General features: G+C 44.3%; 1 protein-coding gene across 3 annotated transcripts in view; it reads right to left on the bottom strand.

Moving 5' to 3' along the window:
• Positions 1–12,166, bottom strand: part of INTS9 (integrator complex subunit 9) — a gene marked incomplete at both ends in the record, with an annotated part of 62,773 nt that overhangs the window by 27,041 nt on the left and 23,566 nt on the right. For all 3 annotated transcript variants that reach the window (XM_080710441.1, XM_080710442.1, XM_080710440.1), the window contains 2 exons: positions 4,289–4,423; positions 9,763–9,883. In XM_080710441.1, the coding sequence (XP_080566567.1) occupies positions 4,289–4,423; positions 9,763–9,883 (256 nt within the window). The remainder of the gene's footprint in view (positions 1–4,288; positions 4,424–9,762; positions 9,884–12,166) is intronic.

Below are 12,166 nucleotides of genomic sequence, written 5' to 3'. Positions count from 1 at the left end.
AAGGTGGAGGGGTGCGCACACACGGAATCACAGGAGGTGCCCGAGGAGCGCAGCAAGCCCAAGCCTGCACACAGGGAGAAGAGTGAGCCGGGTGGCTAAGAAGTGTCCAAACCAAGACAAACGGGGAGATAACAGTGAGTAGACCTGAAGAGAAACATATGAAAATACTGTATATGAAGATATGGTGGTTAAAATTAAGAGTGCGATGCACAGGTTGGAGAGCAGTATGGACACAGTCAAAGAATGAATCTATGGGCTGAGTTTTCCAGGAGACTTCAGAACATGGGAAATACAAAAGAACAACAACACCACAGAATTCTCCTTGCCTTCTCCAACCACTCTTACGCAAGACTGTATGTACCGGTCTACTGGTAAATGTTCCCTATGTTCACCCTCTGGCCCTTACATACGTCATAAAGTGTGACGACTCTTCAATTTGGTTCCAGACTTGCCTTCACACCCAAGTGCCAGTCTCATATCTCCATCTATCTAACAGTCTTTCAAATTCACATCCATCCTAACTCCATCCCCCTTCTGAAACAAGGACCACCTGCCACCTCTTCTTGGCACCTGGATTACTGGTGTCCCCAGGTCCTTCTATTCCTTTTTCCCTGCAGTTGTGAGCATTCAACGAGTGCTTCCTGAATGAACGGCCTGACCATGTTGCTGTGGCTCAGGCCTCCGTTACCACTGCAGGCTGAGTCCACAGCCTCACGCCCTGGGCTCGTTACATCCCTGCCGTAGCTTGTGCTCGTCTTCCTCGCTGGTTCCTTCCATTCAAGCAGATCAGAGGTTGGGAAACCTCTTCTGTAAAGCTTAACTTGGCCAGGCATGGTGTTCATGCCCGCAATCCCAGGACTTGGGTGGCTGAGACAGGAGCATTGCAAGTTCGAGGACACACTCAGCAATGTGCTAAGACTTTCAGCAACCTAGCAAGATCCTGTTTCAAAATAAAAAATAATGCTGGGCGTGGTGGCGCACGCTTGTAATCCCCGCGCTTGGGAGGCGGAGACAGGAGGATCGTGCAGGTTCGAAGCCAGCCGCGCTGGCTTACGAGACCCTGTTTCAAAATATAAAAAAATAGGTCTGGGAGTGTAGCCCGGAGGTAGAAGGGCTTCCAGGAACCCCAGTACCACAAAAAATAAATAAATAAAAATAAAATAGGGTTGGGGGTATAGCTCAGAGATAGAATGCTCCTGAGTTTAATCCCCAGTAACCCCCCCCCCACATGGCCAAGTATACTCAGCACTTAAATATTTACAGGCAGAAACAATCTACAAATAGAAGTGGCTATAGTATAATAAAACATCGTTTACAAAACAGGTAGCAGGCCAAATGTACATCCCAGGGCACAGCAATGCTGGCCTCCACATTAGACGATCAAGTTTCTTCAAACCAAATCTTTTCTTATGCCTGATAATTTAATACAGAATCCAGTCCAACAAGGTGGGTAAAGGAAAAATAATTTTTTCTTTTTCACATAGAGCACAGGTTACCAGATAGAAATTAAAATCAATTACTTAAGTATGTTTCTCGTTACTTTCAAGACCTTATATTCCCTTTAAATTTATGGACCCTGTTAAGGATAATTTACGGGAAATCACATCAGAAGTACTCTAAAGGCTTTTGTCTCAGCAGGGCAGATCGGAAGAGTTGGCAGCCGAGTCATCTTTCTGTCTCTTATGGAAGAATATATCAAGAATGATAGAAGCTGCCAATAAGAAATTTTGATTCAATGAAGCAGATTATGATGACACTGATGGTCTTTTGATTTTAATAAGCGGGAAGAGCCCAGAATTCTGCTAGCTACAGGAAAAAATAGCAACTTGTCCCCTCTAGACCTTGAGATAAAACTTTGTTATAAAAGAAGATATGAAAAAGCCAGGCAGGATGGCAGCTCTGAAGCATCCTCCTGCTCTAGACTAAAGCACACTGCTCTTCTTCCTGCACTAAAATGGGATTGTTAATAGGCTTTGACTTCGCCATTCGACAATGTATACATCTACTAAAACATGTTCTAAATTGAGTGTGGTGGTGCACACCTGTGATCCCAGTACTTGGGAAGCTGAGACAGAGGACTGCATGTTTGAGGCCAGTCTCACAGAAAGAACCCCAGCAATCTAATGTAAATCTGTTTCAAACAAAAAAACAGAAATAGGCTGGGGCTACACCTCAGTGGTAGAATGCCCCTGGGTTCAATCTCTCCAGCACCACATTAAAAAATCAGGCCAGAAGCCGGGCGTGGTGGCGCACGCTTGTAATCCCCGCGCTTGGGAGGCGGAGACAGGAGGATCGCGCAGGTTCGAAGCCAGCCACGCTGGCTTAAGAGACCCTGTTTCCAAATAAAAAGTATAAAATAGGTCTGGGAGTGTAGCCCAGAGGTAGAAGGGCTTTCAGGAACCCCAGTACCACCAAAATAAATAAACAAATTAAAAAAATTAAAAAATCAGGCCAGGCGTGGTCGTGCATGCTTGTAATCCCAATAATCCCAGTATTTGGGAGGCTGAGACAGGAGGATTGCAGGTTTGCAGCCAGCCTCAGCTACTTAGTGAGGCCCTCCTCAACTTAGTGAGAGCTTTTTTCAAAATACAGAATAAAAAATAGGGCTGGGGATGTAGCTCAGAGGTAGAATGCACTTGAGTTCAATCCCCAGTTTCACAAAAACAAAAACAGAAACCATGTAAACCAGATACAACTTTCATTTGTCAGTTTAAAAATTAACAGCCTCTTTCTGAGCCAATGACTCTCCCTTTAAACATAGTGACCTTCCTAACACATGATGGACTTTTGAGAAGTGAGGAAAGCCCACCCCTGCCGAGCCACAGTACGGGGGAGGGATTCTGTGTGCTGGGAGCAGCCTGCAGGAGGATGGCTATAGCCAAAAACAAAAACTACAGACTTGCCGAGGTACAGCACGGGGCGACCAGGAGAACTGCAGCCCGAGAGAGCACTACTGTTAACAGGTGTCAGGTGTCTAGCTGGGAGAGGATGAGAGTGGAAATGATCCAGCGATCCAGTTCTAAGCCTCAACTTCTGTTTTACTATGAAGACCACTAAATTAGAAGATTTATAAATTATCAAATAAAAAAATAAACTGGGCATGGATTACACTTGCTCTTTTTTGGTAGTACTGGGGTTCCTGGAAGCCCTTCTAACTCCGGGCTACACTCCCAGATCTATTTTATACTTTTTTTGAAACAGGGTCTCTTAAGCCAGCACGTCTGGCTTCGAACCTGCGCGATCCTCCTGTCTCCGCCTCCCAAGCGTGGGGATTACAAACGTGTGCCAACGCGCGCGGCACTGGATTACACTTGTAATCCCAGCATCTGGGAGGCTGAGACAGGAGGATGGCAGTTCAGACAGCTTCAGCTACTTAATAAGGCCCTCTGCAACTCAGTGAGACCCTGTTTCCAAATAAAGAATAAAAAATAGGGCAGGGGGTGTGGCGTGGAGAATGCCCCTGGGTTCCATCCCTAGTACCGCAATAACTATGTAATCTCCCTACTGCCCTTGCAAAGATGGAAAGGTCTAGGATTTAGGAAATGAACAACAAATTCTTTATAAATACCTAAAAAGGATTTCATATTATATTCATAACAATGTTTATGCACTTCACTTTTTGACAAATAGCGCTGGGATGGACGCCCAGCTTAAGCCTTCCTATGGTTTCCTTCTACACATTAACATACAATCAGCATCCCACAACCTGGCCGACAAGGCTCTAAATGATCTGGCCTCTGCTCTCTCCTGGGCCCCACTGGCCACCACGCGCAGTGCGCTGCGATCACAAGGGCCTTCTGAGCTCTCCCGACACCCAGCTTGCTCTGCCTGGGGCCTTCGCCTGCCCTCTCTCTGCTGTCTTGGTCCCACCTTCACAGAGCTCCTTCTTCAGGTCTTGGCTTGGAAGGGGGCTCCAAGGCTTTCCCTGGCTACACTCAGTCACTCCGCCTGCCTGGGGGCCACCGCTTGGTCTGTGACACTTATATCACGCTTGATACTCAGCCCTTGGTAAGCATTCCAGGTAGCATGTGCTGAGCAAAGGAACAACCTTTTGTATCCTACAGTAGGCTACAGTCTGGGAGGATCAGGGAATCAGCCTCAGAATCTTAGAGGTGACCCTAAATGCTGCAGGAAAGTACAATCCTAAATGTTGGGATCCCTTAACTTTCCTAGAGAGAAGAAACCAAATTTAGAAAGATTTAAAGATAGCTACTATTATACTGGATACATTCTGAATCTGGATGAAATAACCATAAATTTGAATTGTTAAAAAAGAACTGATCATCACCTGAGGGTGTGTGGTAAGCAAGGAGGATCCAGAGACATAAGAAACTTTCTCATAGTGGGACTGGATAATCCAATTGGAGCTTCCAAGAGCGTAGCCAGAGCTCAGAGGAGTTACCTGGACTGCACCAAACAGCTCCTACAAAGGACCACAGAAAGAACACGCAAGGTTTCAACAACATGGTCACAGCAGATAACTGCACAAAAATGTAAGAGAAATACCCTTAGTTCAGAAAAAAAAAAATCCTTTTATATTAAACCTGACATTTTATTTAAAAAAATTTTTTAAATTTGGTACATTGTAGTCATACATTTTAATGGGATAAAAGACTTGTGTAGACATACATGCACACATCACCCAGTTAGCCCTTACCAATCCCCACCTCTCCTTCCCTCCCCATGCTTGGCTTAGTGACCGACTCTGCTATGTCTGTTTAAGTGCATCAAGTGCTTTAGAGAGTTTCCTTCTTCCTCTCTGCCATCCCCTCAGGTCAAGTTATTTACTCCATAGGACCTCCTTCTTCATCTAGCGTTCTTCTTGTTACTCATTTCTCCCTAGCTTTCACATATTAGGGAAAACATCTGATTTATTCTTTTTCTTTTCCCCCCCGTGTGTGAGATATTGAAAATAGCATACATTCAGACTATGCTTGGTACCTTCCCCTCCTTTTCCTTCCCCCTCTCCCAACAATGAGTGTCCAGGTTGACCATGCTATATTTATATTTTTATACAAATTCAGATGTAGCTCCTTCATTAATCAACCTCAGCCTTCTTCCTCTCCTCTCCTTCTATTCTAGCTTTGCTGAGATTTCCACTCCATTATCTGGAGTCCCTCTGGTATCCCCAATGCTCCCTAGTTTGGGCATGTTAGCAAAAACATATGCCTCTTCTCTTTCTGTGCTTGGCTGATCTCACTTAACATAATGTTCTCCAGGTCCTTCCATCTTCTTACAAATGACATGATTTTGTTCTTTTTTATAGCTGAATAGAATTCCATTGTGTGTATTTCCCATAATTCTGCAATCCATTCATCTGTTGATAGAGACCTAGGTTGGTTCCATATTTTGGCTATTGGGAATTGTGCTGCTATGAACATGGGTATGCATATGTTACTGTAGTTCTCTGATTTCAACCCCCAGGAGTGGTAAAGCTGGATCATATGGTGGGTCTATTCCCAGTTTTCTCTATTTTCATTTAATTCCATAAATTTCTTTATTTCTTCCCTAATTTCTGATCTTACTCGTCGTTCAATAGTGCATCAATATCTATGCATTTAAATAGTTTCTTTTGGGTTTCCTGTTGTTAAATTCTTTTATTCTATTATGGTTTGAGAGGATGCAGGGAATTATAATACATCTTTTGAATTTGCTGGTGCTTGCTTTGTGGCCCAGGATGTGATCTATTTTGGAGAAGGTTCCACGGGCTGCTAAGAAGAATGTGTATTCTGTTGTTCCAGTTGAAATATTCTGTATATGTCTATTAGGTCCATTTGGTTTATAGGTTTCCTTAATTCTGAAGAGTCTTTACTCATCTTTTGCCTTGAAGATTGATCTAGTGGTATGAGAGGTGTGTTGAAGTCTCCTAGGATTATTGTATTTGGGTCTATTTTAGATCTGATGTTCAGAAGAATTTGTTTTACAAATGTGGCTGCCCTCACATGTGGAGCCTAAGCATTTACTATCATTATATCATCTTGGTGGATTGTTCCTTTTAACAAATGGAAGTGTCCTGCTTTGTCTCTTCTGATATGTTTTAGCTTAAAGTCTGTTTTGTTGGATATTAACATTGCTACCCCTGCCCATTTCTGGTCTCCATTAGCATGGTATATCTTTTTATATCCTTTCACTTTTAATCTGTGAATGTCTTTGGCTGTGAGTTTCTTGCAAACAGCATATATTTGGATTATGTTTTTTAATCTACATTGCCAGTCTATGTCTTTTGATTGGTGAGTTAAGTCCTTTGACATAGAGTTATTATTGAAATAGGATTGTTTCCTGTCATTTTGTGTTCTGTCTTCTGTTTGATATCCTGTTATTTCTTCTTTCCTTAGATGCCCCGCTGATCACCTTCATATCTTCTCTGGTTCTGAAGTCTGCTTCTTTTTTCTTCTTTTTGGTTTATTTCTTTAAGTATTTTCTCTACTGTTGGCTTTGAATTCATGAATTTTTTGAGGTTCTACTTATCTTGAAACACTTTTGTTTCTCCATCAATTTTGAATAATAGTTTTGCTGGATATAGCAATTTTGGTTGAAAGTTGTTTTCTTCCAGGGTCTGGATCACACCATACCAGTCTCACCTGGCATTCATGACTTGGGTTGTATAGTCTGGGGTGATTTTTATTGTTTGCCTCTATATATCACCCGTCCTTTTGTTCTTAATGCTTTTAAGATTCTTTCCTTGGCCTCTATGTTGGTCATTTTGATTATTATATGGCGTGGGGAGGTTCATCTTTGATCTTGATCTTGTCTTAATGGTGTTCTGTATGTCTCCTGGATGTAAAGATCCGAGTCTCTTTCCATTTTTGGAAAATTCTGAAATTATTTCTCTGAAGAGATTACAGATGCCCTTGGTCTGTACCTCTATCCCTCCTTCAATGCCTTTTATCCGTAAGCTAGGACGCTTCATATGGTCCCATAGTTGTTGGATGTTTAGGTTTTGTTGCTGTAATGACTTCTGTATGCTGTTGACTGTGCTTTCGGTTTTGAATGAATTATCTTCTAACACTGATATTGTACTTTCCACTTCATCCCCAGAATTTCTATTGCTGTCTTCACTTCATTTACTGACTCTTTCATTTCATTCCAGACCTCTTTCTGATTCTTTATTAGTGTTTCTATTTCATCTTTCATTTCCTTTAGCCTTGTTTTAAAGCCTTTCATCATATTGTAGATCAAGATTCAGAACTCCCCTTCTTGCATTTCTTTTAGGTCAGTAGTGATTTCTGTTGTCTCTTCACTATTACTAGTTCTCATATTTTCAAGGTTCTCAGGCCTGTTTTTCTGATGTCTTCCCATCGTTTGTGGGTATTATGTTTAATCCAATCTTAGTAGGAATTTAGAAGTGTCAGCAGGTAAGCAGTGTTTTTTCCAATGGTGAGGGTTGGGTATTGGGTAAGGAGCTGGGGTGACAGGTACAGAATTTGGGTAGAGGATATGATTAGGTCGAGTATGAATTGAAGTATAATAAGGTAGTATCTGGATGAGAATGAGAGAAGGTTAGATAGTAGGACTCTTGGAGTTAGTAGAGTATTTAAGTATGGAGATATGAAATACCTTGAGTATTAAACATGCAGATAGCCGGGCGTGGTGGCACACACTTGTAATCCCAGCGCTTGGGAGGCTGAGAGGAGGATCGCACAGGTTCAAAGCCAGCCTCAGCTACTTAGTGAGGCTCTCAGCAACTTAGTGAGACCCTGTTTCCAAATAAAATAAAATATAAACTAGGGCTGGGAGTATAGCTTGGAGGTAGAAAGCCTCTGGGTTCCACCCCAGTACAAAAAAAAAAAAAAAAAAGGAGATACAGTAAGTGAAAATAAAGTTTTGAGAGAAGAGAGTAGGTAGGGTAGTGTGAGAAAGTTTGTAAAAGGAATGGGGGGAAGGAGCAAACAAAATGAATAACAAAACAAGACACAAAAGCTAACAATTATACTTCGAGGAAAAAAAAAAGAAAAAGGAATAAGAAAGAGAAAAGGAAAAAAGAAAAGAAAATGAAATAAACTGAGAACTAGCGACCATGTGAAACAACAAAACAAACAACAAAACCAGCAAACAACCCAAATAAAAGAAAGAGAAGATGAAAAAAACAAACAGAAAAACAAATAAACAACAAAAAAACAAGCAAACAAAAAAGGTCCTACTAATTTACAAATATGGGTTTGGGCCCATATAATATTTGTATGTCTGATCACTTGTAGGTTCTGGAGTATATTCTACTATCCTGTATTTGCTCTGTACTCTACTGTCAGCTGTGTGTGTGTGTGTCAGCTGTGTGTGTGTGTGTGTGTGTGTGTGTGTGTGTGTGTGTGTGTGTGGTACTGGGGTTCCTGGAAACTCTTATACCTTTGGGCCACACTCGCAGACCTATTTTATATTTTTATTTGGAAACAGGCTCTCTTAAGCCAGCGCAGCTGGCTTCAAGCCTGCGCGATCCTCCTGTCTCCGCCTCCCAAGTGTAGGGATTACAAGCGTGCGCCACCACACCTGGCTACTGTCAGCTTTTGACCCAGCCTGTGTGTGATCTCTTCTCTCCCTCTGACAGTTTTGTGCAGAGGGCATCTAATAGAGACTTGGCACGCTCCCCTGTGACTTTGTGCAGGTACCGTGCCTCGAGCACCTTTCCGGTGTCACTGGAGGTTCGAACTGGACTGGCCCGCTGGATCCCTCCTCTGGCTGCACCCTATCACCTGGGTGTGGTCCAGGCCAGTGCAAGGCTTGCTGTGCTGCTGGATCCCGAGGTTTTCCTGTGTGCACAGGGTTCCTCCCCCAGGTCTCTGAGGGACTGTGCACTGCAGGTGCCTCCTTTGGTAAGCACATGGGATTTTGGCTTGGGTGCCACTCGCCACTAAGATGTTGGAGGTCTGTGGCCGCTTTCAAGCACTTGGATTATTTATCTGGGTTTCCTGAGGCTGCTGCACCGGGATTCACGGTTTGGGCCTGCAGCTGTGATGGCGCCGGTGGCCAGTCCGCAGCAGGTCAGTCACGTGCTTGGGCTTTTTGCAGTGGATCCTGCAGTTCAGAGTTATTGGATTCCTTCCATCGTGGTTCCCGTTTCTGTTTTGGTTCATGAGCTGTATTTATTTTCCTCGTCTAGATGCTGCCTTCTCGGGAACTAAACTTTTTTTTGTTTCAGCTACCGAGATATGCTGTGTCCTGCGGTCACCATTTTGAACCTTCCAACCTGACAGTTTAAGTGAAGCAGCAGATGGAGGAGACACGTGGGGGACACAGGAAGCGAGCTGGAGTTTCAGTCTGCCTGTGGCTGTCAGGCACTGGGGACACTCCTTACGACAGGTGCCATATTACCAAACACAACGAAGACTCGATCTCTGGCTTTCCCTTTTCATTCTGGGTCAGGTGTTAGGCTCTTGGCTGTTCTACTAACACAGGTTCACAGGAGAAACAGGAACCGTTATCATTTAGTTTACAGCCCCAGGGTGACACCTGCCGAACTGCCTGTGTCCACTTTCACTTGTCCCAGACCTGTGAGGTCATGTCAACTGTTCTCTCGAGATAGGACGAGACAGGTCTCTCTGTCCTGACTCAGTCCCCGCTGGCACTGGAATGCCTGCTGCCCACAGGGAGAGGAAGGCCGGAATGAGCACTGACGGACCTGGGAGGGCTGGAGGGAACGGGACAGGCTCTTCTCCTTGGCGCTCATGCGAGATTCTTTGTGACAAAATGGCTTAAAAACGGGAACTATAGTGCAACAAGACGAGACAAAAGCATTTAGTTACCACTTAAAAGTGATGCAACACTCACAGTTTTCTGAGAATATCCCACCAGCTGGACTTTGCTGAGGGCGGAGTTCACCTCTTGCATCGTATAGCACCGTCTCCAGGTCGAGACTTCCACTGCGTCCTTGAGGGGGGGCGGCAGTAGGCTGCAAGTGCACCGCAGTGTCAGTCAGCAGGTGAGCCCCTCCACGGAAGGGGCCTCCCTGGCCGGGCGTGGGGCTGCACACTCACACCCCAGTGTTGGCAGGCTGAGACGGGAGGGGTGCAGGTTTTCAAGGCCAGCTTCAGCAACTTAGCTAGACAGTGTCTCAAAAAAAAAAAAAAAAAAAAGGCAGGAGGTATAGTTTAAAGGTAGAATGCCTTTGGGTTTAATTCCTAGTACTAAAATAAATAAAATAAATAAAATCAAAACAGGGCTTTCTGATCTAGTATTTTGTCTACTCTGAAGTTGGCCAACTTATTGACTGGCATATAACCACGCATAGGATTCCTTTACACTCATTCATTTCTGTTCCAGTAATTGAGTTTTTTCTTTTTTCTCAATTTAATTAAAGGTTTGTTACTTTAAAAACACCTTTCGATTTCAATGATTTTTTTTTTCCTATTGTTTTGTTTATCCAGCATATAGCTGGATTTTCTTTTAAAATCCAGCCTGATGCCGGGCGTGGTGGCGCACACTTGTAATCACTGCGCTTGGGAGGCGGAGACAGGAGGATGGCGCAGGTTTGAAGCCAGCCGCGCTGGCTTAAGAGACCCTGTTTCCAAATAAAAATATAAAAAATAGGTCTGGGAGTGTAGCCCAGACTTAGAAGGGTTTCCAGGAACCCCAGTACCACCAAAAACTAAAAAGATAAAAAATGCAGCCTGATAACCACTACCATCTGACTATTCAGTCCACTCACATTTAACTTTATTACTGATAAAACTGGATTACACTGCCAACTTAATTTTTATTTTACATTATGTCTCACGTCTCCTTGTTCCTGAGTATTTTCTGATGTAGCCTTTTAATGTCCTTTATGATGTCCAGTATTTTTTAGTTATTATAGTTGTCCTACGGCTTATCATATAAACACTCCAGCACTGTGCCACACCCTAGCCCAAGTTTTTCTTGCCTTCCTCCTTCTCTTTCTTGGTTTCTTTCAGTCTGGGGGACTGAGCGCAAGCACATTCTATCTCTGAGCTGTACCTCCAGCCCTTGGTTTTCTGGTTTGTTGTAATTTTGTAACATGGTCCAAGTTGCTGAGGCTGGCCTCAAACCCACGATCCTTGTGTCAGTCTCCCGCTAGGATCATAGGCGTGCACTAGCACTCCCAGCTTGCCAACTCCCTCTTTTGCTCTCTCTAGGTACTGAGTCACCTTGCCATCGCTTCCTTCGATCCTCTGGTGTCCTGGTTACCTTGGCTCTTCCTGAGGCACCTCGTGCTTGCGTGAGGGTATAATGTGAGGCGTTTAGAGCTGCTGACAGCCATTGGGACTGCTGGCTGACTGAGGGCGAGTAGGGTCAGGAACCCAGAGGGAACTCGTTCCGTTTCTTCTGGCCTTCTAGTCCTCTTAAGCCAAGTTCTCCTAACTTTCTACCCGTCCTTTCTGCAGGATTTCAAGCTTTGTCCCATTGTTGCACTCAAGTGCCAGTCAGCTCGGGGCCCAGCACCGACACCAGGCTGAGCTCTGCTGTCTCTTGCCACGTCCCTCAGCTTGAAAGCTGACAGGCAGAGCACTCCGAGCTCTAGGTGTTTGTTGAATGCATGAACAAAGTGAACTTAAGAGCAGAATACAAAGACTGTGAGAAGCAGAAAGACTTCAGCACAGAACTCAGCACAGAACACTTAACACCCGTGCAGGAGGGTAGACAGCCGGGGATGTGCTGATGCTCCTCGTGGAGTTTACCAAAAGTAGAGCCTCAAAGCCAAGCACTTCTCAACATTAACCTGAATCTAGGTTACAATTCATTCCTCACTGTGACAGACAAATGATCTCTAGAAAAACATTCCTGTCATTCTTAGTGACAGGAACAACGTCTGAGAGGACCTAAACTATCTCTGCTTTGATCCTATGGTTTTAAAAGTGTACTTATAATCTGATCTCCTAAGTAGACCAGTTCACCAGTACACAGAGTCCTAGGTCAATGAACCACACTCGTCCTGAGCTAGTCAAGAGACGGCACCACAGAAGGAAATGAAAGGGCAGTCTTGGCTGCGTGATGTGAGACACGAGTGTCTGGGACCACAGGCTGCGCGGCTGTGATGGCTCCAGCAGAGCATTGCCACTCTGGGGGGACCACAGCAAGCAGCTCAGAGACGTTCAGCTCTCTTCTCTGAGTTTACAGGAAGGAGACTGTCTCAGAATTTGGACGACAGTGCCGGGCAGAGGCAACAGTGGGCTAGAAAACACGTTCCTTCGGCCCAGGTGACCCCAGTGCTTTCTCA

Source organism: Muscardinus avellanarius, assembly GCF_963383645.1.
Source record: "Muscardinus avellanarius genome assembly, chromosome: 14".
NCBI classification, from domain to species: domain Eukaryota; kingdom Metazoa; phylum Chordata; class Mammalia; order Rodentia; family Gliridae; genus Muscardinus; species Muscardinus avellanarius.
This window is presented reverse-complemented; position numbering and strand designations above follow the sequence as displayed.